Source organism: Fusarium oxysporum, chromosome 8 (assembly GCF_000149955.1).
Source record: "Fusarium oxysporum f. sp. lycopersici 4287 chromosome 8, whole genome shotgun sequence".
Classification (NCBI taxonomy): Eukaryota; Fungi; Ascomycota; class Sordariomycetes; order Hypocreales; family Nectriaceae; genus Fusarium; species Fusarium oxysporum.
This window is the reverse complement of record NC_030993.1, coordinates 851,950-879,131: the sequence shown is the minus strand read 5'-3', so window position 1 is coordinate 879,131 and position 27,182 is coordinate 851,950. Positions and strand designations below refer to the sequence as shown.

General features: G+C 48.4%; 12 protein-coding genes across 13 annotated transcripts; 6 read left to right on the top strand and 6 right to left on the bottom strand.

Annotated features, from left to right (window-relative positions):
* The first annotated feature begins 398 nt into the window (after positions 1-398).
* Positions 399-2,054, top strand: FOXG_02971 (uncharacterized protein). The gene has a single exon (XM_018380448.1). The coding sequence runs from the start codon at positions 784-786 to the stop codon at positions 1,861-1,863; it is 1,080 nt and encodes a 359-aa protein (XP_018236719.1). The 5' UTR covers positions 399-783; the 3' UTR covers positions 1,864-2,054.
* Positions 2,055-2,508: 454 nt separating this feature from the next.
* On the top strand, positions 2,509-4,215 carry FOXG_02970 (uncharacterized protein). The gene has a single exon (XM_018380447.1). The coding sequence runs from the start codon at positions 2,633-2,635 to the stop codon at positions 4,091-4,093; it is 1,461 nt and encodes a 486-aa protein (XP_018236718.1). The 5' UTR covers positions 2,509-2,632; the 3' UTR covers positions 4,094-4,215.
* A 248-nt stretch (positions 4,216-4,463) lies between these two features.
* Positions 4,464-6,733, bottom strand: FOXG_02969 (transcription initiation factor TFIIH subunit 4). 2 transcript variants are annotated; one of them, XM_018380446.1, is made up of 2 exons: positions 6,337-6,733; positions 4,464-6,283 (listed from the first exon to the last, which is right to left on the bottom strand). In XM_018380446.1, the coding sequence occupies exon 2, from the start codon at positions 6,272-6,274 to the stop codon at positions 4,931-4,933; it is 1,344 nt and encodes a 447-aa protein (XP_018236717.1). In that variant the 5' UTR covers positions 6,275-6,283; positions 6,337-6,733; the 3' UTR covers positions 4,464-4,930. The 2 variants fall into 2 exon arrangements, with proteins under 2 accessions (XP_018236717.1, XP_018236716.1); XM_018380445.1 differs by having other exon boundaries at positions 4,487-6,288.
* A 298-nt stretch (positions 6,734-7,031) lies between these two features.
* Positions 7,032-8,477, bottom strand: FOXG_02968 (uncharacterized protein). Its single transcript, XM_018380444.1, has one exon. It carries the CDS (start codon positions 8,366-8,368, stop codon positions 7,226-7,228), a length of 1,143 nt encoding a protein of 380 aa, XP_018236715.1. The 5' UTR covers positions 8,369-8,477; the 3' UTR covers positions 7,032-7,225.
* A 221-nt stretch (positions 8,478-8,698) lies between these two features.
* FOXG_02967 (uncharacterized protein) lies at positions 8,699-10,368 on the bottom strand (the record flags this gene model as incomplete). Its single annotated transcript, XM_018380443.1, has 4 exons — positions 8,699-9,202; positions 9,266-9,743; positions 9,792-9,868; positions 10,012-10,368. The coding sequence occupies 4 exons, from the start codon at positions 10,366-10,368 to the stop codon at positions 8,699-8,701; spliced, it is 1,416 nt and encodes a 471-aa protein (XP_018236714.1).
* A 686-nt stretch (positions 10,369-11,054) lies between these two features.
* On the top strand, positions 11,055-12,214 carry FOXG_02966 (proline racemase; the record flags this gene model as incomplete). The annotated part of the gene is made up of 1 exon (XM_018380442.1): positions 11,055-12,214. The coding sequence occupies exon 1, from the start codon at positions 11,174-11,176 to the stop codon at positions 12,212-12,214; it is 1,041 nt and encodes a 346-aa protein (XP_018236713.1). The 5' UTR covers positions 11,055-11,173.
* Positions 12,215-12,872: 658 nt separating this feature from the next.
* Positions 12,873-15,011, bottom strand: FOXG_02965 (uncharacterized protein; the record flags this gene model as incomplete). The annotated part of the gene is made up of 7 exons (XM_018380441.1): positions 12,873-13,855; positions 13,910-14,097; positions 14,149-14,310; positions 14,367-14,541; positions 14,598-14,638; positions 14,692-14,760; positions 14,827-15,011. 7 exons carry the CDS (start codon positions 15,009-15,011, stop codon positions 12,873-12,875), a joined length of 1,803 nt encoding a protein of 600 aa, XP_018236712.1.
* Positions 15,012-15,427: 416 nt separating this feature from the next.
* On the top strand, positions 15,428-17,468 carry FOXG_02964 (uncharacterized protein; the record flags this gene model as incomplete). Its single annotated transcript, XM_018380440.1, has 6 exons — positions 15,428-15,709; positions 15,777-16,142; positions 16,205-16,462; positions 16,520-16,682; positions 16,744-17,072; positions 17,136-17,468. 6 exons carry the CDS (start codon positions 15,428-15,430, stop codon positions 17,466-17,468), a joined length of 1,731 nt encoding a protein of 576 aa, XP_018236711.1.
* Positions 17,469-17,936: 468 nt separating this feature from the next.
* Positions 17,937-18,889, bottom strand: FOXG_02963 (uncharacterized protein; the record flags this gene model as incomplete). Its single annotated transcript, XM_018380439.1, has 2 exons — positions 17,937-18,725; positions 18,782-18,889. 2 exons carry the CDS (start codon positions 18,887-18,889, stop codon positions 17,937-17,939), a joined length of 897 nt encoding a protein of 298 aa, XP_018236710.1.
* Positions 18,890-19,282: 393 nt separating this feature from the next.
* Positions 19,283-20,339, top strand: FOXG_02962 (uncharacterized protein; the record flags this gene model as incomplete). The annotated part of the gene is made up of 3 exons (XM_018380438.1): positions 19,283-19,583; positions 19,632-20,025; positions 20,081-20,339. The coding sequence occupies 3 exons, from the start codon at positions 19,283-19,285 to the stop codon at positions 20,337-20,339; spliced, it is 954 nt and encodes a 317-aa protein (XP_018236709.1).
* Positions 20,340-20,874: 535 nt separating this feature from the next.
* Positions 20,875-23,043, bottom strand: FOXG_02961 (uncharacterized protein; the record flags this gene model as incomplete). The annotated part of the gene is made up of 10 exons (XM_018380437.1): positions 20,875-21,173; positions 21,231-21,486; positions 21,536-21,618; positions 21,683-21,740; positions 21,791-22,354; positions 22,416-22,486; positions 22,542-22,716; positions 22,770-22,843; positions 22,909-22,955; positions 23,009-23,043. The coding sequence occupies 10 exons, from the start codon at positions 23,041-23,043 to the stop codon at positions 20,875-20,877; spliced, it is 1,662 nt and encodes a 553-aa protein (XP_018236708.1).
* Positions 23,044-23,833: 790 nt separating this feature from the next.
* FOXG_02960 (uncharacterized protein) lies at positions 23,834-27,048 on the top strand. The gene is made up of 7 exons (XM_018380436.1): positions 23,834-24,070; positions 24,140-24,471; positions 24,540-24,919; positions 24,987-25,067; positions 25,122-25,804; positions 25,857-26,060; positions 26,130-27,048. The coding sequence occupies exons 1-7, from the start codon at positions 23,871-23,873 to the stop codon at positions 26,863-26,865; spliced, it is 2,616 nt and encodes an 871-aa protein (XP_018236707.1). The 5' UTR covers positions 23,834-23,870; the 3' UTR covers positions 26,866-27,048.
* Positions 27,049-27,182: the final 134 nt, after the last annotated feature.

Below are 27,182 nucleotides of genomic sequence, written 5' to 3'. Positions count from 1 at the left end.
CACTTCCACGGGTAACTAAAAATAGCAATGCTCAACGATTATGTTTAAAGAGCAAAAACAACTACATGTTTGGTAATCGAATTGTAGAGGGAATTGCGCTCTGCTTCACAAAATAAAACATTTTCTTGCCCACGAATGATTGTTCCCTTGATGTCAAACACAAACAGCATATCATGGTTGAGGGTGGTGTGATCTCAAGTGATGATTAATAAGGCGACTAATTGTCAGACACAAAGTCACAAATAGAAAGGATCTGAGACCGGAGACCCCCGGCAATCTGGATCGATCTAAACAAGCAAGGATTCATACAAAATATCAGGCGTCTTTCACGTGGGATTGTCACGCCCTGTCATCCCACGTTCTAAGCCTCAGCTGTTCCCATTCCCATTCCCCGCGCAACTCGCTGGGGCTGGGGGCGACATCCCGAAGCCGACCGCCGCAGCCCGTGAGCCGCGACATCAGATCATTTCGGCATCTAACTCAAGTGAGGGACGCTATCTTACCGAGGGACAACTCAGGAACACGACACGTAGTAGGGGAAACTGACGTGTTTGTCATGACGAGGCAAACACGCCAAGGCACTTTTTTATTAGGGGGTCTTTAAGCTTAAAGGCGCTGATCCCCCCCCCCCCCCCCCACTGTAAGCTATTCAACGGGTTCAACATTTATGAATGCCACTTGCGTCAACAACCTTCAACATCACTACAGGAACAGACAAAATCTCCGAATCATACTGCAACAAAGCAAGACACACATATTTATTAGTGGAAAGCCACCAAAGCCATGTGCATCGTACTTCTCACTACTGCGCATCCCGATTATGCATTAATTGCCATCGATAATCGGGACGAGTTCATTCTTAGGCCTACATCGCGGCCTCACTGGTGGACTCACAGTACATCTGGTCGACCAGTCTTATCATCACGGGATCTTCAGCGAGCAGAGAAAGGAACATGGATGGGCATTAGCAAGGAGGGTCTGATGGCCGTACTCACCAATTACCGAGAAACAGATGTTCAGGACCAGAACCACCCTATTCATGCTGCCAAAAGCCGCGGCGGTATGGTCACCGCCTGGTTGGGAACACCGCCCGAAGAGAGCCTCAAGGACAGCGTCCACAAACTGGTCAAGAACGACGGCGTTAAGGGCGTCGGCGGCTTTTCCATGGTTTGCGGCAAGCTGAGGAAGCAGACTCAAGGTATTGCGATTGTAAGCAACCGGGCGGGTAACGTCGAAGAGGTGCCCATCGTCGCCAAAGAGCGCGGTGAGATTTGGGGTCTGAGCAACACAGCCTTCGATGCGACAGGGAAACAAGACGAATGGCCCAAGATCGCCATAGGAAAGAAGCTCTTCCGAGAAGCTATCGATAAATCTGTATCCGACAAGAAAAGCAAGGATGACTTTGTTTCGGACCTCTTTGATGTTCTCAGCTACGACACACTACCCAGGAACGAGAACGCCAGTCTTGTCGAATATATCCACGAGCTCAAGAAGAGTGTCTTCATCCCCTTAATCGGCGACGAAAAGCATCGAAAGGCAATGGAAGCGGCCATGGCGAAAGGACCCGGTGAATGGACAGATGATCAAGCAGCTGCTGAAGAGCTGATGTCCGAAGGTCGACCGGATCCTAGTACAACACCTATCATGGGGTTCGAGACTGGCATGTACGGCACCCAGCGACAGACTGTGGTTCTGGTCGATTGGGAGGGTAATGTTACCATGGTGGAGAGGGCGCTTTGGGATGGAAATGGCAATGCGGTGCCTAAGGGAGAAGGCGATTTCAAGTTTGAGTTTGAGATCAATGGATGGAATGATGAGTTTTGTAATGGGAGCACAAATGGAGAGACAAATGGATATTTGTAGACGGTGTTGAGATGGTTGTCACGAAGACGATGCATTGGATAAGAAGCTTTAGACAAAGAATAGACAGCCACTCGATATTAAGACCACGATGAGCTCCTACCCGGCTCGCTATTTTAGTGATAATAACAGCAGTAGCTCCTCTAAAAGGTAGGGGGAAGAACTGCCCCTGGGGGAACGACTTCCTCTTGCGCAAGCAGGTGATGCAACTGTCAACTGTTCATCACTGTCAAAGCGCAAAGCTTGACCTAACACTGACACTGGCAAAACTTCACTACAACACAACAAAACAAACCAGACGTCTCCAGGCAACGCGTCCAAAAAACAAACACACAATCGCTAATATTCCCATCCTTCTTCAATACTGTCCCATTCTTTACTGTTCCCAGCGTCATGTTCTACGAACGATTCTTTATTCTGGTCCTTCTCCTTGCTGCCGGTCGTCTACACCACAACAACGTTCACTTGTTCCCTCTCTTCCGGAGAGATAATTAGGAACAATTTCAATACAGACTATTAATACGCTTCACTGTGTGGATCACTTTTGAATCCGCTTTCGATGAGTTAGTCAAAGAAGCACGCACTTACTTCCTTGGAGCCGTTTTGGCTTCTCGACCTTCGCTACCCTTAATTCTTTTTCGAGCTATCCTGCTCTCGATTCTTCCGCCTCTGGGTCATTGGTTCCTGTTGCAAGTTGAAGAAGGAGAGCTCATCTAATACAATAACAAATCCATCATCCCGTCTCTAGCTTCCGTTTCGACTTACAACAACAATGGAGGCTCTTCGAAACAGCACTGGATTCCAGAGATCCTCTTCTCGACCTCGTCTATCCACCCTATCCAATGTCTTCTCACGAGGAAAGAAGAAGCGTCCTGTTATCTCTGGTCCAATTGGACCTGTCAAGAATTCTCGAGGTCCCGACTTCACTCGAAGTGAAACCCTCATCATTGTTCCCACCATCAAAGACTGCAGCGGTTCAGACGAGTCATTGTCAGACAAAGAAAACGTTGAAGCTAGGAAAGCAACTCGACGAATCTCTGCTAGTTTCTCGGCACATGGATCACTTGCTAGTCCCCCTACTGTTGCCAGGTCTGGGCTGACTGCAACTTCGAGTTGCAATCTGAACGCAGCCTCTTGTTCGACTTCAACAAAGACCCGCATACCGACAACAAAATTTCATCTGCCCACAACAAAGAGAACCCTTAGCTCCCCGAAGCCTGGCCTCACTACTTCATCTTCGCATCAGTACCTTTCGAGTGCTGCCCCAATAAAGCCTTTGCCCACAACCAGCTCATTCCAGTCTATCTATGAGGACTTGAGCTTCGAATCCACGGTCCAAGACGAGAACTTCCCCCCCTCCGACCATAAAAAGTCAGCCCTCCCGGAACATGCTCCCCAGGATGGTTCTCAAAAGAACAAAAGCCATCTTCCAAAGTCACGAACATTGACCGTTTTGAGCGATCTTAAAACATCCATCTCCCAATCTTCACTCAACTCTAAACTCTCAGCCTCCCACGATTCCGATGACCCATCATCTCGCAAAACGTCTGCATCTTCAACAAGTAGTTTATTCGCATCAACTACCTCACGACTTAGATTGTCGCGAGCATCTCTAGTTTCTCGATCCAGCAGCAGCTCAGGCACCACGGCGACAGAAGTGCAACCAGACCCCAGGCACATCACCACATCACAACCATCTGCATATTGGTCTGGGCGCTTTGTTTCTCTGCATGATCGTTTCTTAGCCGAAGAATACAGCAATGGGGAGGCTACCCCCTTGGGCTCGAGTCCTGGGAACCCCTTTCAGTACCACGCAATGACCACCGATCGCGTGGCTGTCAACTCCCGTCCGACTCACCTCTCCCACTCCACCACCACATCGGCACTTACAAGTCTAACTGGAACAAAGCCTCGCACCCCACCATGTAATAAGGATGCTAGATGCCTGCGAATCTTCCAACACCTCGAAAGTCTTTGTATCACGAGCGAAGCACGCCGGTCATTGGTAGCCTGGCAGCAGTCATATGCCCGTCGTGTGGGAAAGCCACAACTCCTCCCTCAGGGAGGTCGCATGGAGGACAAGAGTCTGATGGGCAAGCTTTTTGGCACAAACCAAAACAAAGGAGGAAGACGAATCCTTCCAGCTATGAGCGAATCTCGTGTCCCAATTGCTAGACAGGCGAAGCCCGTCCCTGCGGTTAGAGGACGCGGGAAGCGGGTTTCCATCAACTGAATGCTCTTTGTTGGAGTAAAAAGACAAACACGGACACACATAATTATGCTTTGTTCTGAGCTCGCTTGTCACTGATTGGATCATTTTAAAGTGTATAATAGTTGAAAGGGACTTGTTACAGCCAAGAGTTGGCATTGTGGTACACCTCTATGTTAGCGATTTATTCCTTGATGAAGTTGCAAGGTGTCGAAGCCCGAGCTGTTTGATTTTATTAGCGAGTTTGTATCATGGTTGAAGAGGCATGAAGGAACGCAGGTAATGCTGTAGCTATGAAATAATTAATGTCTTTCGGATGTCGAATTCTTGGTAACCTTATGGTGCGAATGTGAATGCTTATGATGAGTGTCCCGGCCAAGGGGTGAAAGAAACAGTGAGACTTTAATTACAAGTGACGGGGATCCTAAAATAGACAGTTATAGAAAGATATGTCAAATCCTCAACTTTGACTATTTGGATGAGTTAAGTGTAGTAGATACTAAGATTTGACCAGGCTTTCATTTTTTGCATACCATTTGGGGTCTCAAGTCTCCTTGTACCCCAGGTGAGAACATCCTTTAGTACTATCTTGAGAAGGCTAATAACCTATTGCCATCCACCACGAGAAGATCGCCATGAGATCCTGTAGACATTGCTCAAGTCGCATACAGGCTTAATAACGAACTGTAGTCAAATTCTAGCCGGAAATGTAGTAACATCCAACGCCAACCGCATCTTGGCCCCCGGCTTTCGAGTGGAAATAACTTGGAAAGTCGCCTCTAAATATCCCGTCGACGCCAAAAACTCCAATGCTGTAGATCTCTTACCCTCCCCCTTTTTTCCCATCTCGCAAAAATATTCTCATTCCGTCTTCTTGCGAATCTTCATATAGTCTCTAATCTGTTCATGCTTGCTCGCAAAGAACATCTGTCTTGCATCATTCTTCCACACCAAAACACCCACCTCCTCAGCAAATCTTGCAATATCTTTGTATTCCCTATCATCCTCGAATGACTTGAATAAGAATCCGCTCGTTGTCTTCATGCGTTCGTTTTCGAGCTGCCACAGACGAATTTGATCAACTACCGTGGGGGGAAGAACGGGTTTATTGTTGAGAGCCGCGGTGCGGTGCATTTGATCGTGTGCGTGCGCGGAAAGGTAGGAGATGATCTGCTCGGCGGTGATGCCGAATTGAATGGCTTGTCGGATGGACTGGCGGGAAATTCGGCCGGCGACCATGTCGGGGAAGCGCATTGCGAGTTTGGTGAAGAGGGCCAGGACGGCGATTTGAAGTGTTGACTGAGTGTAGGCGTAGATACGGTAGTTGGTCTCGATAATCACACTGCCGCGCTGCTCAGTATTAGCGGCGGTCACGCTTCCGCCTGGTGCGCCGGATTGGCCTGGTTGAAGAGCAGCTGCCGTAGCGGCTGCAACGCCATCACTGATGCTGCGAAGACTATTGCTGCTCGAGGTGAGGGTTGTAGCCAGACGAGTCGGGAAGAACATGGATCGTTTGTGGTTAGGGATGTAAATCAACCCAAAGTCGACAAGCGAGGGTAACATGTTCTTACGCTGTTCTGTCAGCGCATTCGTGTCGTACGCGCGACCAAGTTCCATGCTGGCGAGTACGAAGAGGAACGAGAGCATATCTGTAGCCTCCAGCCCAGCCATCTTATTCACCTCCATAGCCTCCAGCCAAAGCAACAGCAGCGTCCATACTTGCGCATTGGCTTCTTGCAGCAAAAAGGTAAAACCAGCTTGTGTGATACCAACGCTGCCGCTTGCTTTACGATCGACGAGACGGCCCGCGACGAGGAGTTCTTTCACGCTCTTATTCGGTCCAGAAGACTCGCCGGCGCTCTTGTAGCCAACACTAGATACGACGAAGTGCAGAATGTCTTCCCATTTCTTTCGGGCGTAGCGATCGAGGAAGGCGATGTCGATTTCGGGGGGGATTTGGAGCGTTGACGGCACACCGAAGGAGTTGTGTGTACCACCGCCTGATAGCGCGAGTCGAAGGGATAGTTTAAAGTTCGTAGTAAGTTGCATTTCCTGCGGTCGTTCCTTCGAAGGCGCCGTGATCGAAACGATGTGCAGAACGCGCAGGATCGATAACGCCTGGTCTTTCTGCCGCTTATGGCTTGGCTTTACCCAGTCATCCAGATCGCTGAGGAGTATGGGCTTAGGAGAGTAGAGAATGCGCATGACAAACGTCTTTGCTAGGGGGTGTTAGAGATTGGGCGGGTGTAGTGGTTGTGGTGACAAACCGAGGTGCGGGAGCATGCGACGGAAGATGGCGAACGCGGTTGAGGGTTGTTGGTAGAGCTTGCGGAAGGTCGTGCCGGGGAGCTTCTCGAGATACTCCGCGAGTTGGAGGGAGGGCGCTGGGCTGACTGACATGTTGGGCGACGGGGGGGAGCGCTCTGTCAGTCAGTATTTAAGGGTGCTATCGCATGATCGATTGGTGATGGTGTGGGCAAAGTCGTCTCGATGAGCGTGGCTGGTGAAAAGTTGTGTTGCCGACACGCGTATGAAAAAGACGATGGTATTAGCCACGGTGTCAGACAAGCGCCGGTATGTTGTTGGGGTGGATGTCCGAAGGGTCAAGGATTTGAATGTCTTTGAAGGTTCACGAAGCTATTGAGCACAAGCTCTCCAGGCACGATGAATTATTTTCGGGCTACCGTTTAGCGACGCGGATTTAGCGGGAAAAGCTCGGTAAACGACGTCATACATGCACCCCAGCGCGATCGATCTACAGATCAACGACTTACAGCAACTCATTGCAGCTATGATTGTAAGCAGATATAAAAGCTTACAATTGGAACTTTTCTTGCTGCTCAATAAGTTTTGGATATTTAGAAAGGTTGAATACTGCAGGACAGCCAACGTTCACAGAGCTTCTCAAGGATCCAGCCCATGCTTGGCTGCGAACATTGACTACGAACAAAGGCTGCATCGAGGAGGGTTGCTTCAGACTGACATGAACTTCTATATCAGCTGATCCTGACATATAAACTGTCTTCTAACCGATATAAATATACTTGTCATCGAATTTGTTTCGAATGTAGCTTCCGAAATCGACCATGTAGACCACCAAAATGACTTGGCACATTAGAGACTCTGAGATAGCTTCTATCTATTCCCGTCATTAAGCTAAAAGTTAGAGATAGTCGTTCCAACATTTCTCTTCCTAGCAAGGTCCAGGATCGCGTTTCCAGCGGCAAGATCTGTGACACTCACGCCAATGCCTTTGTACACGATGAAGCCCTCACTAATCCACTTCTTCAGGTTCTCGACGCCTCCTTCAGGCTTCCTTTCAGACTTGTCATCTAGCCAATCTAAGATCTCTCCAACCTGAAGTAACCTTTCACCCTTGAGACCGCTCTGTATAACTTCTCCAGACTTGACCATCGCCTCTTCAAGGTCATCAACAAGAATACTGCCTTCCGCACCATGAGGGCTGTATGAGTCGTCGCGAGAAGCAGCATGGCGAAGCATTTCTGGATCAAGTTCGATCATGTCGGCTTGCCATGAACCTATGGCGCCGACGAAAGGTAATCTGCTTCGTGTTCCATCACCTAGGATGGTCTTGTGTGAGAACAGGGGACTTGTTGAACCAACTGTGCAGAACACTGCGTCGGCTGATGACAAGAGAGATGCCAGAGCCTCGTCGTAATCAGCTTTAGCAGGATCCAGAACATTCAGAGTGGCAGAAGACTTCCAGTACTTTTGGTTTTCTTCCGTAACCGTCTTGACCAAATCCTTGGCCCGGCCCACAGACCGGTTCACGACGGTGATCTTCTTGATCTCGGAGCCTCTGAGAGCCAGTGCCAGTCGAGTATGCCAAAGCCCTTGCTTTCCCGCTCCAAAGATCACAATATTTTCCGTATTCCTTCTCCAAGTCCATGGGATCAAAGCAGATAAAGTAGTACGATAGCCAGTTGGCTCCGCAGCATTGAGTATACCCGTCGGCACACCTGCAGAATCGCACAAAGACAAAAGTCCTCCAAGTGGACGGTTCACCGTGTTACCCTCTGAGTCCTTGATGGGAGCTGGCGTGACCACGATCTTGGTTCCTACATGGTCTGGAGAGCTGAATGTGCGGAAGAGAGTCTTTTGCCCATTCGGTCGGTTGACGAAATCTGGTGTTGGTTGGTATTTCCCTTCACCTCTGACAGAGAAGTCAATGAGGATGTTCTCCAGAGCCTCCTTGAACTGAAGGACTTCTTCTTTGGACAGGCTGATGAGAAGCTCTCGGATTTCGGCATCGCCAAGGACGACGAGGCTGCTGGTCATTGTGCCTAAAACAATAAATGAAGAATCAGATGAAGAGTAGAGCTGTGTATATTTACTGACTATTGATATAGGTATATAAACCCGATGCTTATCGTGGTACGGATGACTGCGAAGTCGGCGCTGGAGGGGCAGAACGGCCAGCGTCGGAGCCGGTTGCCGGTCTTGACCCCACGGCCGGCCGGTCCATCCGACTACGGATCGGCACCCGATAGCTCTCGCAGACATGGCTCTTTGGATGATAGGAATTGGCGATGAAATGGCAAATATCTTGGGAAATCGTATTGAATTGACATAAGAACCAGCTTTGCTGATAACCAATTGTGGGACTACCTATTGCTGAACTGCAGTAGCATTCTTACACCCATCCTGAAAGGACTTGAACGAATACTTCCTCACAACAATCTCATTGTCAAACCCAAACTCCACACCAGTCTGCAATGCATCATACCCTCCAGCTGTTGGCTTCCATCCCTTCGTCGTTAATCCAGCATAGGGATCCTGAATAAACGCCAACCAGTAATCCTGCATCGAATGACTGATCTTGTACTCAAACGGCCCAGACTTATTCCGCGCAATATCATGGGTTCCAAAGATCAAAGGAAGTTCAGCGGAATGAAAAGCGCCCTCGTCTCCGGGCATGATGTTGGTGAAGTTTGAGGAGTACATGTATCGCCAAGTCTTGGCGTTGGTTGAGGATCGCAGAGCTGTTTCGAAGTGTGCGGGACAACCAAAGGTACTGTCTGTGTGGACTTGTTCGGGTGGTGGCATGACCGGAGGCTCTGCAGGCTCTGCACCAAAGTTCCATTCGTCTCTGTTGGTACCGATGATGGATGGCTGAGGGAGAGGTCAGTATAGTCCTCTTTTACTTGTGGTAAGATGATGTGATGGAGAGCTTACCAGCTTGGGGATCTTGGACGATAGAAGTCGCTTCGAGTAGTCGGAGAACCTAGTTCTCTTATCGACAACAGGAACAAAGCTCACTCCCGCTGTATTCTCGACCTTCTTCTGGATATCCTTGAATGGTACTCTGCGGAGGCAATCGACCTGGTTGCCTTTATCACACTTGAACGCCTTCGCAATAGAGGTAAAGTTGGAGTGTGAGGAATCAGCATTGTTGATGGGTAAGAAGACACCTCCTGAATCTTGGATGTATGCACGCGCAATTGGCTCCTTAGGATACGCATACTGATAGTACCCAACCGAAGCGCCGCCGGCACTCTGACCCCAGAGAGTGATCCCCTTGGGATCACCGCCGAAGCGTGCGATGTTGTCGCGCACCCACTCGACAGCAAGACGCTGATCTAGGAGTCCCAGATTTTGCTCTTTGGGGCCAAGACCCGCGGCATTTGGGAACCCAAAGATTCCCAGACGATAGCTATCTCACGGTTAGTGATGTAAGTGAGAAGGGATTGTCTTTACATACTTGAGACTGACGACTATGTGTTTCTGACTCCTTGCGATCCAGTGGGGAGGTACTTGATAGTCAATGTTACCACCGCCCTACACGAAGCATGTAAGCAACTTCAATTTCACTGATAGCCACTCAATGAGGATCATATAGCACCAAAACCACCGCCATGGATCCAAACCAACACAGGTAGTCTATCCTTGTTACCTCCCCGAGTCTTATATGGAGTCCATACGTTGAGGTACAGACAGTCTTCGCCTGTACTGTTAGGCTTGATCAGGAACTCAGGGCGCCAAGGACCACTGTTGGATGGTTCAGCCTGAGGACAAGCAGGGCCTTGATGCGATGCATTCAATGTTCCGAATTGTCCTTTGGCTACTGCAGGAGCCCATCGTCGTTTCCCAACCGGAGGTTCGGCATAAGGTATACCGAGGAATTGAGCCACATTAGGAAAAGACTCGTCTGTAAAGCCTTTAACAACACCGCTATCCGTCTTTACAGTTGTCGTGTCAAGAGCAGAGACATGATTGGCAAATAGGGTACCAATTCCTGCCCCAACGGCCAGGAGGTGAGAAACACTCGGTGGAATCATCATGCGTCACTGTAAGTAGGTACGAATGACGGCAGTCGAACCCATGGGATAGTAAAGCTGGTATCGCGAGTCATTTTGTATCCAAGCTTGAGGCATCCGATATTAAGGCCGAATGTCACCTTATATCCACAACCGAGGCACCAAGAAGCGGGGAATGAGGAGTGAAGCTGGAGATCTTCAATAAAATGGCCAGTTTTGGGAGTTTGGATCTTGATTTTTGGCATGACTTGGTCATGATCTGGGGTGTCGACCTGAAATGGTCATCAGAGTTTGACGATGAACGGTGAATGAGTTTATGTGATATAAGCTTCTTTGTATCCTTAACTCATAGGTTTATTTGATGTTCAAGGACAAAAATGTAAATCAGGTAATAGTACCTGACGCCCTCGTGCACTTACATGTAAAGTATAACATCTTCCTTGTGTTCTGTTGTTCGGGCAAGAATAATCCGAGCCGAACCGGGATGGTGTTGCATCCGATTACGGATCGCCCGCCGATGTCCCTCAACTTTACCCCAAATAAGACCCTCTGATAAACCCCACGAGCCTTAGTTGATGGCGGCTAAGCTAACCTTCGAACATGCGGAGAAGCTAAGCTTTCTGGAAGGTCGTTCCAGACTTCCGTCTGATAGCCAATTATGAGGAGCTTCAATGATCCCCAGATAGAAACAGCGATAACCTACGGTTGTCGATTCCGATGTGATCTTCTGTATAAGAGCTTGATACTAGATAGAACTTAATCTGTAGCCATCAGCAATTTGCCCAACTCAAACTTTCATCACAACAGTGTACTCTACCTCTTCACCATGCCTTTCAAGCGCAGCTTCAACACCGTAGGCGTCCACTGCGGCGGCGAGGTCTGTGACGTTGTAGTCGGCGGCGTTCGCGATGTCCCCGGCAAGACAATGTACGAGAAGATGATGCACTTCTGGAAGAAAGAAGACCACCTTCGAAATCTTCTCCTCAACGAACCACGAGGCTGTTCCGCCATGTGCCACAACCTCGTCTTGCCTCCCACAAACCCAGAAGCCGACTATGGCTTCATCATCATGGAGCATGAAGAGTACCCGCCCATGTCGGGAGCAAATACCGTTGCGACGGTGACGTGTCTGTTGGAAACGGGCATGGTGACCTTGCAGGAGCCTGAGACGGTTGTTAAGCTTGATGCGCCGGCTGGGCTTGTTACTGCTTATGCGAAGTGTGAGAATGGGAAATGCAAGAGTGTCAGGTTCCATAACGTACCTGCTTTTGTGTTTGCCACCGACAAAGAGATCTCGGTACCGGATCTAGGCACGGTAAAAGTCGACATTGCATATGGAGGGATGATCTACGTGCTGGTCGATGCTGCATCGGTTGGTCTGAAGATCAAGACTACGGAGGGCGCCAAGCTGGTCAAAGTCGGAGAACGCATTAAGAGAGCTGTCATGGAACAAACGGACCCAGTCCATCCCGAAAACCCTGGTATCCACGGCGTCACAATTATCGAGTTTACAGAGCCCCTCTACGAGTACAAGGACGGAAAGGCAGCAAACAATACTGTCGTTGTGTCTCCCGGCCGCTTAGATCGAAGCCCCTGCGGAACAGGAACATGCGCCAGGCTAGCAGTTCTCCACGCCAAAGGAGAGCTGAAGGAGGGTGAGAACTTTTATCATCGCGGCATCACTGGGACGGAATTTGTTGGTAGGGTAGAGGGAACAACCAAGGTTGGCGAATATTCTGCTATTTATCCCTCGGTCGAAGGGCAAGCATGGATAACAAGCTTCAAGCAAGTTGTGTTGGATTCCACGGACCCTTTCCCTGAAGGGTTTCGCGTAGGAGATACATGGCATCTGGACCCCGAAGAGTAGACATGATTAAGAACAATGATACAGAAGCTGGCCGGTTTATCGCGAGAAGTATGCAAATGTCTACAAAGAATCCCTTGTGTCACTGACTGGAAGTTACAACCACAGCGGCTCCGTAGAACACCAGCTTCTTAAGGGAGGCATAAAACTTTGACACCTTTATCCAGGACAATAAAAGAACTTATATAAATTTAGTATATTTAAGGACATCTTTAGACTAGTTCATGATGCCTTTATCCAAGTTTTGAGGTGTTGCCCTCTGGGGCCTTCTTTGTCCTTCCGAGTTCAGGGGGACTGACGTTCACAGAGGGTTTGCCAATATCGTATACTAAAAATAATCATGTAGACTGTATTTTGTCGTGTTGACTTTTTTGAATCTATATTCGTGTTGAAAAAGAGCACATATCTTGGTGATTTGCTCACTTACCTGCTTGTATCAGAGCTTGCTCACTAAGAACAGGGCATATTATCCCCCAGACAGATGTATCGGCTTCTCACATCAAAGGCCCTCTTTGAAAGACCCATCACTATCAACGAATAGAACTGTAAGTACGTCTTAGTTGCCGTTGTATGCCACGCTGGAATTCTCTCAGGCACTGTGGAACGGATAGGTTAGGTACCCTTATCGGCGTCACAACTCATATATTGCATTGATCGTATCCTAGTGTGAAAATGGTCGCCTTCTATAGAACTCACTGTCCTCAGGTTTCCCCTCATCCGGCGCATCCACAACATCACGGTCCAAAAACCACGACGGATCGCCCTCAGTCAACACCTGACTCCAACCATTTCCCATCCACCGCAGCAAATTCCCCGTAGGATCCGCACTCTCAAATTCATAATCCTCCCATCGCGGCGCCCTCAGGACCTCAAGGCACTGCGCAGAAGACCCAGGCCAAAGGGCTACAACTCGTGACCCGAGTCTACCGGCGCGATACCACGATGAGCACTCGTCCGTGTACACAGTGCCTTTGAAGTACTCGTCTATGTACTGACTGAAGTCAGCTACACGCTCGGGCTTGACCTCGATGGTAGCGTAGTCTTCCTTTTGAAGCTTGCGGATCGCCTTGACGATATAGTCGCCCTGTGCTTCGAAGACACTGAGCAAACTGCCTGAGCCTAGACCGCAATTGGGGCCTGCGATGAGGAAGAAATTGGGGAACTCGTCTACTGCCAGTGAGATATAGGACTCAAAGTGCGGCTTCCACTTTTCCGCCAGCGTTGTCCCATTGCGACCGATTATTCTGAACGTGGGCGGTGCTTCGACGTCGTATCCGGTGGCACAAACGAGGACATCAAGATCGACCTCTTCCCCAGAGGCGAGTTTGATTCCTCGTTCCGTGACTTCCTCAATCTTTTGGCTGATGAAGGTGACATTCTCTTGTTGGAGCGCCTTGAGATATCCAGGGCCTGGCGTCAAACGACGACAACCGGGGGCAAATTTAGGGATTATTTGAAGTAGGTCTTTTCTGTCTTTTAGTTGCTCCTCCATTTGCTTTTTGAAGAATTCTTTAGCCCCGTTCTGGACATCGGTGCCCATTAAGGTCAAAGGGTAGATTTTTGCAGCCTCATCCTCGAGTGTCTTTCGCATCTTGTAGTACAGTTCTGGTTGCCTCGCTAGCATTTCTTGGTGACGACGCGAGACTTTTCCATGTTAGCCCTGCCATCCCTAGATACTGGACTTGTCTAGGAACTTACACTTGGTCTCTGAAGGATCCATTCCTAACTTTTGCATTGCTGCATCGCCAAAGGATGGAATAATCCAAGTCGGCGATCGAGCGAAACAGGACACCTTGATGCCCTCAAGTGGCTGGATAGCTGGCACGATTTGAATGGCGCTTGATCCATTGCCAATGACTCCCACGCGTTTGTTTTTCAGATCGTAACTGCCCAGTTGTCAATGTCTCTTCAATTTACTGAGGCGACCATGTACTGACCTTTCATCCCAAGCACCAGAGTGCATGAGCTTACCCGCGAATTGCTTCAGTCCCTTGATCTGCGGCCAAGCAATCTGATTGAGACCGCCTTTTGCGGAGACTAGGATGTTTGCAGTATCTTGAAATGTCTCCCCGGTCTTGTTGTTCTTTACAGTAAGTCTCCTAAAGCCTTTCATCAGTCTACTTCACACTGACGACATGGCCTCAAAATTACTCACCAAACCTTGTTCTCCGAGTCCCAAGTGGCCGAAGTGACTTGGTGACAAGTCTTGATGAACCTATTGGCACCGTATCTCTCGGCGATATCCTGCATGTATGCACGGATTTCGGCGCCGGGAGCATAAAGCGATGACCAATAGGGGTTTGGCGCGAAGCTGAACTGGTAACAGTATGCTGCCGATTTCATCAGTCCCTATACATGAGATACATAAACCAGGATAGAGACTTACATGGGATGTCGCAAGCCAAGCCAGGATAGCGGTTCAACCACCTGTTGCTCAGGTTAGATCAAGGTCACCAGGACTTGGAGGCTAGATACTTTACCAGACTCCTGATGTTTCTTCATTCATCTCATAGACGGTAAGATCGATATTCCTCAGTCTCTGTGTCATTCTATTCGAGTCGTCAACTTCACTGCTTACTCCAAGGCATTCAACCTTGAGTAGACTGATGACTTACCGAATAGTTGAATAGATACCAGAAAACCCAGCTCCAATGATTACAACCCTCATGGGTCGTTGATTCTCGACAGGAGTGTCCTTCAGTGTAAACTTGGTTGGGTTCTCTCCAGAACCGTTCTGCATGGCCGTATGGCCATTCTGGTCAAGGTGATCACCGTTGCTCTTGCGGAAGTCGTTAATCATGTTTACTATATGGAGTGTGTATCTCGTATTCTTTGATGGTTCTCGCCCTCGTACTTGTGGTATCGTCGTTGAAATGCTATCGGTAGATTGTGGGGTATTAAGCATAAATACACATCTGCGGATGCTCCATTGTATTCTACCAACTCGGCACTGCCGAGGGACTACAGAATAATGATCATAAGATCATCACTGAATCGGAAGTTTCCCAAGGTAAAAGGAAACGCGGCTGTTGTACAAGATCAAATGATCAATACAGTGCGTCGACTTAATGCCGAGGCAATAGTTCCGAGGGTCGCGGTTCGAGTAACTCCAAGGCAAAGAGGATGGACGTAGAATAAAATCGTATCTTCAAAGAAATCTGAAGTCTCAATAGTAGTGTTTTACCAATTGTTCCTTTGACCCAGTTGAACGCCATCATGGTCTTCGAATCACCGGCCTGGGCGCGAGCGCTCCCTCCAGTGCCTCTCCCAGACAGCATCACAGTTGGAGAATTCATGTATTCAGAGAAACATGGCCGCAAACCATTGAAAGATTCCCGTAATCCATACACCTGTGGTTTGACGGGCCAGACGTATACCGTTGCTGAGGTCCGGGAAAGGGTCGACTCTATGGCCAAGGCGATAGCAAAACGACTCGATTGGAGTGTCGCCGACGGCACGGAATGGGACAAGGTGGCTTGTGTCTTTTCTTGGAATACGGTGCGATCAAAACACTTGAGGATACATATTTGGTGACAATTACTGATTTGAAATTTGCGTTTCCCAGATTGATTACGTTCCATTGACTCACGCCTTGCATCGCCTCAACGCAATAGTCAGTCCGGCCAACGCCGCCTACAGTGTGTCTGAACTCACGCATCAACTTCGTTCGACAAGTGCAAAAGCCTTGTTCAGCTGTATACCTCTACTTCCCGTGGCTTTGGAGGCAGCATCAGCGGCAAATATCTCTAAAGACCATGTTTTCATCCTCGATATGCCTGATCAAACAAACAACAGCAGGTTTGTCGCCCTATCTACGCTGATAGATGAAGGAAGACACTTGCCTCCGCTCCCGCCGTTGCGATGGGTCAAGGAGCAAGGAAAGCGACAGGTTGCTTACATCTGCTTCTCTAGCGGAACCTCTGGCCTTCCGGTTAGTTGTCTGACCCTGGATCCATAGATAATTCCTTCTGGTGAATGCTAATATGGGTTTAGAAAGGTGTCATGTTATCTCACTACAACATCATCAGTAACGTTGCCTTGCAAGTCGCGTACGAGACCTATGGGCGGAAATTAGCTGGGGTTGAGACGCAGGTCGGACTGGGTCTACTGCCATTCAGCCACATCTACGGTCTGGTCATTATCTCTCACATACTCCCTTGGCAGGGAGACGAGGTCGTGGTGCTCCCAAGATACAATCTAGGACACATGCTCGCAGCCATACAGAAGTACAAAGTTCGCCATTTGCCGCTTGTAAGTTGTTCATTTATACATCACACTTGTATCCAACTGACTTGGAAATCGTTATAGGTCCCGCCTATCGCCATTCAGCTACTTCAGAACAAAAACAAATGCGATTCATACGACTTGAGTAGTATAGAATGGGTTACTTCCGGTGCTGCACCCCTCGGTGCCAAGACCATCGAGAGTATGCAGCAGACATGGCCAAAATGGAAAGTTGGGCAGGGCTATGGTAAGATAATCCAAAACAAGACGTTTTCTAGGATAATAACTGACCCTATTGACTCTACCAGGCTTGACAGAGAGTAGTCCTTCTGTTTGCACCACAAGCAAGCATGACATCCTCCCCGGCACGTCGGGGTCCATCGTTCTCGGGACTCGATGCAAGGTTATTGATGAGGATGGCAAAGAAGTAACTGAGCTTGAGAAGCCAGGCGAACTTTATGTCCAATCTCCAAACGTCTGCCTCGGCTATATGAACAATGCCAAAGCCACAGCAGAGACCTTTGTATGGGATGAGGACGGCAGATGGCTTCGAACAGGTGATGTTGTTGTCGTACGTCTGTCACCTCTTGGTACAGAGCACGTCGTCATCGTCGACCGAATCAAAGAGCTCATTAAAGTAAAGGTATCCATAGCCCATTCAGTCCGCATTAAACATAAGCGCAACTAACGGGAACAATAGGGAAACCAAGTGGCTCCCGCGGAGCTCGAGGCGCATATCCTTTCTCATCCATTCGTTGCAGATTGTGCAGTCATCTCTGTTCCAGACGATTTCGCTGGGGAAGTGCCCAAAGCCTTTGTGGTGAAAGATGTTAGTACGAGTAATAAGTCTGACGAAGAGGTAATGACTGCGATTTGCAAATATGTTGAAAGCCACAAAGCAAAGTACAAGTGGCTTCAGGGTGGTGTGGAGTTTATTGAGGCCATTCCCAAGAGCCCTAGCGGTAAGATCCTGAGACGGGTCTTGCAAACGAGGGAGAAGGGAAAGTCAGTGGAGGTTACATCCAAACTCTAGATTGGATTATGTATGGTTAATGTGCCATGGAGGGCACCCAACGATTGCTTTCAACGCCTTGAGTTCGCGACAAAGCGGTTCGCCTGCTTTAGTTCGGTTGTTTCTAGTTAGGTACTTCAGAGAACGAATACAGCTTGAGCTACTAGATATAATCTTGCAGGCAAGGCGGTTTTGCAATCATGAAAGGGCAACCTCGGCAAGTGAGTGATGGTGCGTTTACTGGTCATGGGCTTGTCAGCAGGTCAGTGCATCCATATCCGCCAGTTCTTTTTACTGAAGAGTACGGATGGAGAAGAAAAGACAAGATAAGAGTGTTAGAGATGAGTAAGTACTCGACAAAGCATCATAGCCTCAAGTTCATTTCACACCAAGGCAAGCTTTAATTGTATTCCAAAACGATAACATTATTCGGTATTCGTTTAACTAATTGAATCTACACTCTTATTCTAGTACCTCTTGTATTCTATATCACGCAAAGAGTTCATCAAGATAAGCAATTTGGGCCTGAACGTTTTCCTCAAAAGGCGTGCCAAAGTAAGGCGAGAAATGACCCATACCCTTGAGAACCACAAGCTTCTTTGGTTCAAGTGCCTTATTGAAAGCCTCAAGCTGCAAATGAGGCTGTGTTGTAACATCCTGATCAGCCACAATCATCAACATGGGCGTCGGCGAGATACGATGGATATAAGCCAGTGGCTCGTGAAGCAGAGCGTAGGTTAGACTCTGCACCGTACACGTCTTGGACCAATCAAGTCCTCGCTGTTCCATTTCACCAATAAACGGGATCGACTCTGGGTCTTTGAGAACAGCTTGGGACGCGCCGCTCTTCAGCTCATCAAGAGAACTGGGGAAGTTGGGGATCTTGGATGGGGATCCTTCCGCTGTGGCCTTGGCTCGTTCACCGAGGAGTAAGCTTGTCGACGCCCTGGCATGCGAGAGATCCCATTCGCCTGAGATGAAGGGGACTTGCAAGATGACGCCGGCGATATTATGATTCACAGCTGCTGCGCAGATGGCGTTTCCTCCAGACATACTGGACCCCCAGTAGACGATTTTTGTAGGGTCTACTTCAGGCTGAGTGACCGCAAAGTTGAAGACGTCGAAATAATCGCGTGTTTGCAAGGTCGGATCGACTTGCTCCCGAGGAAGACCCTCGCTCTCTCCCCAGCACCGGTTATCGTAGGTCAGAACACCATAACCAGCCTTATTAAATCGTGCTGCAAATTCAGGCAGAAAATGGGATCGCAGTCCGGACCACTATGTTAAAGGGTGGGTTAGTAGAGTGTATGATCTCGACACCCCGTGTGACTTACACCGCTTGACATGATAATGCAAGGCTTTTTCTGACCGACAGAGAACAAAGTTCCCTTGAGCTTTAGGCCATCGTAGGTGGGAATATCGACATCTTTGTGGGAAGCCATTTTGACAAGAGGATAGACGTGAGAAGAATTGTAAGTGGTTGAACTTGGGCAGAACAGGGTCAATTGTAGGATTGGCTTCAAGGCGAAATAACAAACAAATCTATATATATTATAATCAAAAGATTTAGGTCCAGGTCGAAATAATATTTCTGAATCCAAGGCATAGTGTGTTGTGGATGACGACGTCCCTCGGGAAATCGATCCCTCGGCATTTCACCCCATGGCAAAGTATACCGCCTGTGCCGTGCACCCCGAGGCGTCGAGAAAGACGATTCACACCATTAATTAATTAACTTTATATCCGAATAACACTGTCCATTTTGAGTTATATTCGATCTATACTACCCTGTTAACAACTGTCTCGGAATTGTCGCAATCAAACTACCACTTGCCATGTCGTTCCCCAACCTAGACAAGGCCACCCTGGGCTATGTAATAGAATTGGCCAAGAACAAGAATATCTTGGCTGGTGCTGCTGCAGCGCTCTTGATAAGCTTGATCCCGCGATTTAACTCATGGCTTACCAGGAGGAAGGTCAATAATTACCTTACCGACAGCGGTTGGGACTGGGCAAAAGAAATCGTTGTTGTCACTGGCGGTAGCAGTGGCATTGGCAAAGAGATTGTCCTCAAGCTTGCAAAGAAGCACATCAAGGTCATCATTGTTGATCTGAATGCTCCAAACTATCAACTTCGTAAGTCAACATCACGAGTTCTCAACAACCTAGACTGACAGCTTCTAGCCCCCAGCGTGTCTTTCTGCTCAGCAGACCTTTCCGACCACGTTGAAATCTCCAAAGTGGCCAAGCACATTGTCTCTGAACATGGAGACCCGACCGTTATCATTAACAACGCCGGAATCGGCAACGCCATGTCCATCCTCGCTTGTCCCGAGTCCAAGATCCGCAAAGTCTTCGACGTAAATATGATAGCACCGATACTGCTTGTGAAGCACTTCCTGCCTGTTATGATACGACGAAACCACGGTCATGTTGTCAACGTCGGAAGTCTGGCTTCTTTTGCCACGCAGGCCAGTAATGTCGATTACGGGTGTACCAAGTCTGGACTCCTCGCGTTCCACGAGGGTTTGCTACAGGAGCTGAGGCATATTTATAAGGCACCACTGGTGCGAGCAAGGTAAGATACTTCGGCTTGTGTTTACTGGTCCTGCAGTGTGAATAACAGTTTATAGCATCATCCATCCAACTTGGGTGAAGACACCGTTGATCGCGGACCTCATCGCTAAGGGGAAAATGAAGGATACCACGATATCTGCAGAGTCTGTCGCTGATAGTGTTGTGAACCAGCTTTACACTGGGTATGGGGCTCAAGTCGTTGTACCAAACTCTTCAGCTTGGACTTCCATGATACGCGGGTTCCCCGGTTGGATCCAGGAAGGCTTGCGAGATAAGGTGTCCGTTGGGCTTCTAAATGCAATGGATAGTGAATAGTCTAGTATCTCTTCATTGACTCATTGAATATACATCAATTACATATAGCCATGATATCCGGGTGCCTTAAGTCTACGGGTGCCTATTGCGAGCAAGTTGTCAGCTTAGATGTGCAGATACAGTCAAGCGGAGTGCTCAATTAGCACGCTTCTGTCATCCTGTCGGATGAACCGAAACCACATCTTAAGGGGTCGCGAGCCTGCGCCACTGACACTTCCTGATGCTTGGTGATAGCATGGTGGGTTGACTAAGATTATATCTCCTCTATCAGATGTCAACGTCTCTCAGTGGAAAAATACCCGAGAAGCATATTCTATTGAATATGCGACGGACATTACAAATAGTGAGCGATGGCCTTACCAAGGCCATTGTCATAGCGCCCAATGATGAGGTTGACGTTTTCAACTTCAAGTCACCAAGAAGAAGAGACTACTAACCAAGTTATGGAGCAAGGATAAGCTTTCAGATACATATTTCAGCTAAAAACAATACCGATGCTACTGACCGAGTAACTACTAACACGATAGTAAACCCTTCAATGAATACTTCCCTTGTGAATCTTGGCTAGGCGGGTATGGGTGTACCACCCTCTCAGTCGCTTCCCGAACACCAGGAAGACAAAGACCGTAAGGTTATTGACCAAAAGAACACTGCAGAAGATCCCTGCAAATACCGTCACATACCCATCTTTAATGATCCAGTTGATGACCTCATACCCAAACCCAAAAGAGATGGCCTGCTTGCCGATATTCATAGCAATCAACATTTCTGGTACATTTGCTTCATACGAGTCCATTGCGTAAGCGAGTGTATACGTCAAGAAGAAGAATGCGCCTATTTCAAGAAGACGATCGTTAGCACAAAGCTGAAATACTTGCTTTCAAGACATACCGAATTGGAAAAGTCCAACGGCAAAGACTAGACCGAACCAGTGGAGCTGTTTCTCGGCTGAGTATCCGTACAGGATGAGAGATGCCGGGGATACGAAAAGTACTACAACAAGGCACCAGAGGCGATACTCTGCTTCGTAGATGTTGTTGTTCTTCTTGGTTAACCTTGCAGAGAATCGATCTGGCAGTGAACTGAACGGCCCGGCGGCAGCGAGGTAACCCAGGAAGGCGGAGACGGCTATGAGCCCCGTGTTCTCCTTGAAATGATGTCAATATTGATCCACAGATAGTCATTGGTACTCTTACGATCGGCCAGGAGTAAGGAGGAGATGTCACGATTCCTGGGAATGTGGCGGTGAAAGCAAGGGCTGCCAAGCCAATGATGATCCCTATCAAGGTTATTAGTTAGCATAGTGGCTCTGACTGTAATGAGTTTATGTACATGTGACATACCATAAGTTGAGCAGACCCAAAAGACTGGCGGAACCACAAAATATGTAAACGATCTGACCTACAAGTCGTTAGAACATACGCTCAAGTCACTGCGCTGTGATGTCTTACCATCATCATGACAATAGGAGAGTTTGGATCCGTTCTTCTGATAAACTTGAGTTGTTGCAAGTAACTGTCACGAACGTAGTTTTGTGGCGTCGCCTGAATTTCGATCTCCTCGGTAGTCTGGTGCTCCTCATCTTTCTCAAGTCTCGCCGAACCATCTGCGTTCAATGGAACACCTGGGATGTGGCTATCTCTGAAGAACATAGTTTCTTCGAAGAGGAAGAAAACAGCAAGGAGCAAGGCACATCCGATCGCAAACTCAACCCAGAAAAAGAGGTTGTAGGAGTGGCCACCTGCAAGCATGTAGCTAGCGGCAACGGCAGAGAGAGTACCAGTGGTCAGTGCAACTGAGATATTGATCAGCAGGGTCTGTTCAGGGTAGTGGCTATGTGGCTTACAGGTATACCAGCCAAGGGCTTTGCCACGCTCGTGGAGAAAGAAGACATCTGCGACAACCTGCGCAGGAAGAGCCTCGCAGACAGAGGAGGCGAAAGCATGGAGCATTCGGAAACCAAGGAGTGTGTCGTACGAGTTGGAGAGAGCACTTCCTAAGAGACCGGCGCAGTACTATCAAGATGACTCTGTCAGTATGGAATTCTTGTTTCGATAGTGGATAAAGAGGCATTACCAGCACAAGAGATATCAGCATGACAGGACGGCGGCCGATTTTACGATACATTGGCACGAAGATGAGAGATCCTAGGGAGTCCGAAGTCAGCATCTTTACAGCTCAGTGACAGGCTGAAGATATTACCGAAACCAAACAGTAAGTTTGGGTACGTGGTCAGCTGAGAAGTCTGGTTTGGCGTCTTGTGGAACTTATCAGCGAGATAGTTGACGTATACAGTCGGACCGAACAAGCTGCCGTTTGCGAGGAACGAGTAAACGGACACGAGCAACAAGAGCGTAGTCTTCTTCCATTTTGGCCACTGGTTGTATGATCAGAACTGATGGACTTGGAGTGAGTGATAGATGTACACACCTGGAGAGGATCGTTGGGGTCATCGGAGGGAACTGGATAGAGAGCCAGTCCGTAGGCAGTGGACTCCTGGCCTTCTGTTTAGGAAATATGGTTAGCTAGTGGTTTCTTGAAATCAAAAGTCTGGGGTGCTATGCTTTACCAGAGAGGCTCATGTCAACTGTCCCCGGGATGTCCGGGTCTGTACGGCTGTAACATTCTTATTAGTCTGGTAGATAAAGTTGCTGTGGAAGTTTGCTTACATGGGTTCCATGGACGATGCTTGGTTGGTAGCCATCAGACTAGGTGGTAGTTATCCAAGTTGTGTATAATCAAGGATAGCGTATGAAGTGATCGGGAGAAGATTTTGGATTTGGTACATGATGGACGGAGAGGCTGAGTGTCATATAAGTATTCATTTTGATTGGGACTTATAATTTATCATGATATTAGCTAGAGGCAGCCTTTCCAGCAGCAGCAGACTTACCATACTGTCTGTATTGGATGGCTCAATAGCCTGTCCCTTCATTGTTTAGGTTTTACCCCAGATCGATCTATGCCTAAATTGAGAGTATGGGGTAAATGTGTGGCTTTGGACCCACAGCTATTACCACGGTAGAGCGCAGCTGCTCTGCCGAGGGATGCTACGGCGCTAGTAGAGGTACGAGATTTTGAACTGCGTTCTGATATAACTATTAAGTACCTACTGGACTTGAGCTAGACTTGTGTCTTTCCGGGGCCCCGAGGGGAAGCCTGTCGGCGGCTCTACTCTAGTCAACCATCATTGGTATGATACTGCTGGTATGTCTAAGGTGAAGAGTAACTCAACTCTTTAAATTGTCGGAAAGGTTTCCGCTAAAGTCATTTCCCCGCAAACTTGACACCTGCCCCAGGTCAATCCAGCCCTCGACTTCTCGACCTAAGCTTGCTAATTAGCTAAAGCACAACAGTCTAGTCTAGTCATGACCGGGCAACATTCTGCGGCAATACCATTCGGTATCCTTTCCCCACGTATCCACTCAATGGCTTGCTTGCCTGTCTATCTACGGGGTAGTCATCTGAGCCCCAATTCCTTACCTTGGGATTCACTCTCTTGTTCCTCCTCAGACTCACCCAGTCGCGAAAATGGACTCTGCCGTCTTGTCACCGCCGCTTTCCACCCATCAGAAAACAAAGCGCACACAGCGCCGCAAACGATCGACTCGAGCTTGTCTGTCATGCAGATTCAGAAAGGTCCGCTGTGATGTCTCTGTACGCGGTCAGCCATGCACTAATTGCCACCTCGACTGCAAGAATTGTCTGGTGGTTGGACGCGCTTCCAGGCTGTAAGTAGCTACCCTTTTGATTCTCTCGATAGCTTTTTTCTTGCCTTTACTAACTCACATCGTCTCAAGAAATCAGCAGGTACCAAGGAACGAGACAAGCTGGTCGCCCCGAGATGATTATCAGGGAGACGATCGGCAGCTGTCGGAGCAACTGGAAGACGACGAGGTTGATGAAGCCAACATTGCCAATGACTCTGAACCTCCTCCCACAGGCACTGAGACACTCGATGACCACCCTGGGTTATCCTTTCATACACCCAGCCTCGACCCTGGTTTGTTGACATTCGGTGATGCTATCGACGACACTGCCTTCTTTGAAAATCGCCCTGGCGACAACGAGACAGAGACCGCAGAGATACACTCGACGTCATCTAGATATGATGATGGTCCACCCGTCATAGGTAGACAACCCATCCTCACCATTTACTCCACTGCATCTTGGTCCTGATATCTAACCAGATGCAAACAGAAACAAGCTCATCAGAACACAGTTCAACGCATAGTCTCAGGATGACGGCTCCTAACATTCCATCTGCCCGACCGGGAGCCCATAGGACCAGCACAAGTACTACAGTGCTCTTCGTTCACTATCCGTACCTGAAAGTTCACAGCATTCATTCGATTGCTCAGCAAGACCTCAACTACATGGAGGCTCAAGGATGTTTACACGTCCCAACTCGACCGATTCTCGATAACTTCGTTGAGCAATATTTTAGACACCACCATCCTCTAATTCCGCTCCTCAATGAAGGTGACTTTTGGGAAATGTACTCTCAGAAGGAATCCACAGGTCCTCAGGCCACCATGTCACTTCTGGTGTTTCAGGCTATGCTTTTTGCTAGTTGCAACGTGAGTATATCCTTTCTGTTACATAGTTTGATACGGCGTCATGAACTAACAATATCAACTTTTCTAGTTCGTGTCTCTTCACATCATCAAGCAACTTGGTTTCTCGAGTCTTAGAACTGCTCGAGCAGAATTCTACAGACGAACAAAGGTTAGTGTCAGAGCAACCCAATGGTCCGCCACTAAATTAACCGAAAACCTGCAGCTGTTGTACGATCTAGGATCAGAAACGTCGTCACTCCCTTTAGCTCAAGCAGCCATTCTCATGATGGGCTGGGTACCACCCTCGAACACGACCCTAAATCCCTACAAGACCTGGCTGAGCTTAGCCATCCAGCACGCCAGAAGTATCAACGCGGATCGATACACAGAAGTGCCAGAGCTAATAGAAATTACATCCACGAAACAGCGGAAATACCAAAATTCTCTCCACCGCTTATGGTGGTGCTGTGTCATCATGGATCGTATCTCGCCGCTCTGCACGCGTTTTAGTCTCCACATCACCCACGACCGTTTTGACTTCAAGAACACAATCCCTTTGGGCGCCGAACACCTTCAGGACGATATATATCGATCGAGCGTATTCACTCCGGCTATTAAACGGCGACAAATAGGCATTTTCTCCAAGTTCCTTGAACTCATGATTCTTTTGACTGATGTGCTTACCCTGACATACCCGTTTGAGGACTCTGTTAGGTCCAAGTCACGATTTGCCGAGGATGAAGACCTCGCCTTTGAGAGATGTGAGGCCTCCTTGAAGGCCTGGTATGTGAGAGTCTCGGCCCAGTTTCCTCCTTTTGAGAATGAACCCAAAGACTCTTATGGAAAAGGGAATGATCAGGAGAAATCCATTGTGCTACAGACGAATCTCATGTACATCTACTATCAGTGAGTTGCCCTATATCTCATTTCATCCTAGTTAGACTAAGCAATGGTGTAGCACTGCATCCATTGCACTCTGTCACTATAAGATACTTCGGCAGTCTCTCACATCCGATTCTGCGGGTGAAGATACAGCAAGGCCGGGGCGAAGTTTAAAACTCCAACAAAGCTCATTCGAGGTGCAAGACGCTGCTCAGAAGATCACGAAATGCTATGAGGAGCTTACCCGCCGTCGCTTGGCCCGTTGGCTCCCGATATCAGCGTAAGTCCAGTAAACAGAGCACAGCACTTGAATTTGCCACTCAGTTCTGAAACTAATGTTCTTTTACAGGCTTGCTTGTCTAGCCACACCATTGACGCTTCATACCATCACCGCGCGATTATCATCGCTCAGTAATGAGCTGTCATGTAACGGATCCGTAGAAGCCGGCTCAACTCCAGCATCAAATCAGGATCGACTGAAAGTATTAGTTGAGACAATGAATGCTTTCTTTCCCCAGTACTATGGTGTAGAGTGGGTGAGACAGACAGCGAGACACGTTGCCAATTTAGCCCAGATTGACAGCCAATGTCTATTCCAAGCCAGCGGGAGTTCTTTCACAGACTGGTGTCAGATTCTGAGAAGTCAACCGAACACGTACCTGAGAATGATCTGGACTGTCGATGTCTGTATCAGCAAAGGCAGGCAGCCGGAAGAATTTGACTTCCCGGCATGGCTACGCTGCTTGTTGAAGAGGAGCAAAGGATCAAGGACCAGGCCGCGTCGATTATCGTATACGACTGAACAAACTGTTAGACAAACAGGCCTCATCGACGACGACCTGCTGGCCTTTGTGACTGACCCCAAACTCTCTGCCGCCGATGGGGATATCTTTGGTGAGCCATTGCTAGAATTGTTCGATCCGCAGAAGCTCGGGATATCTTATGATCAACAGAGGAACGGGATTGGTGCTGGTGGTAGCTCATCTCAGGGGGGAGTGGATAGAATGGATTGGGACTTGGTTGAAGCAATGCATGATGCCACTGAGAACATGCTGGATCGGTTGGGTGCAGACTTCATGGCTTGAGGTTGCCTTGCAGGAGAGCAAGGAAAATTTCAATGCTGTATTCAGTACCACCATTGAAACGAGCACGGTAACGTGGCAGAACTGGCAAAATAAGGATCTTTATGATACATTATGAGATTATTCTTCAGGTTCTACAAGCAAAATTACAGTCTATATAACAATTAAATCATATCAGGAACTCCTACTGAATCCATCCCTCCTTTCTCATAGTCTCTCTCGTCCATTCATCCAACTTCTTCGCCAACTCCTCATCCTTCGCCGCATTATTCTGCCACCAAGGCTCAAACAGCCGATGGTAGATCTCCATATACTCCTCC

Coding starts and splice junctions, on each gene's coding strand:
- FOXG_02971 (XM_018380448.1), top strand. CDS start 784: ATGTGCATCGTACTTCTCACTACTGCGCATCCCGATTATGCATTAATT.
- FOXG_02970 (XM_018380447.1), top strand. CDS start 2,633: ATGGAGGCTCTTCGAAACAGCACTGGATTCCAGAGATCCTCTTCTCGA.
- FOXG_02969 (XM_018380445.1), bottom strand. CDS start 6,469: ATGTCAGTCAGCCCAGCGCCCTCCCTCCAACTCGCGGAGTATCTCGAG. Junction 6,289..6,336: donor TCGCATGCTCCCGCACCTCG/GTTTGTCACCAC, acceptor AACACCCCCTAG/CAAAGACGTTTGTCATGCGC.
- FOXG_02968 (XM_018380444.1), bottom strand. CDS start 8,368: ATGACCAGCAGCCTCGTCGTCCTTGGCGATGCCGAAATCCGAGAGCTT.
- FOXG_02960 (XM_018380436.1), top strand. CDS start 23,871: ATGGACTCTGCCGTCTTGTCACCGCCGCTTTCCACCCATCAGAAAACA. Junction 25,068..25,121: donor AATTCTACAGACGAACAAAG/GTTAGTGTCAGA, acceptor GAAAACCTGCAG/CTGTTGTACGATCTAGGATC. Junction 26,061..26,129: donor CGTTGGCTCCCGATATCAGC/GTAAGTCCAGTA, acceptor GTTCTTTTACAG/GCTTGCTTGTCTAGCCACAC.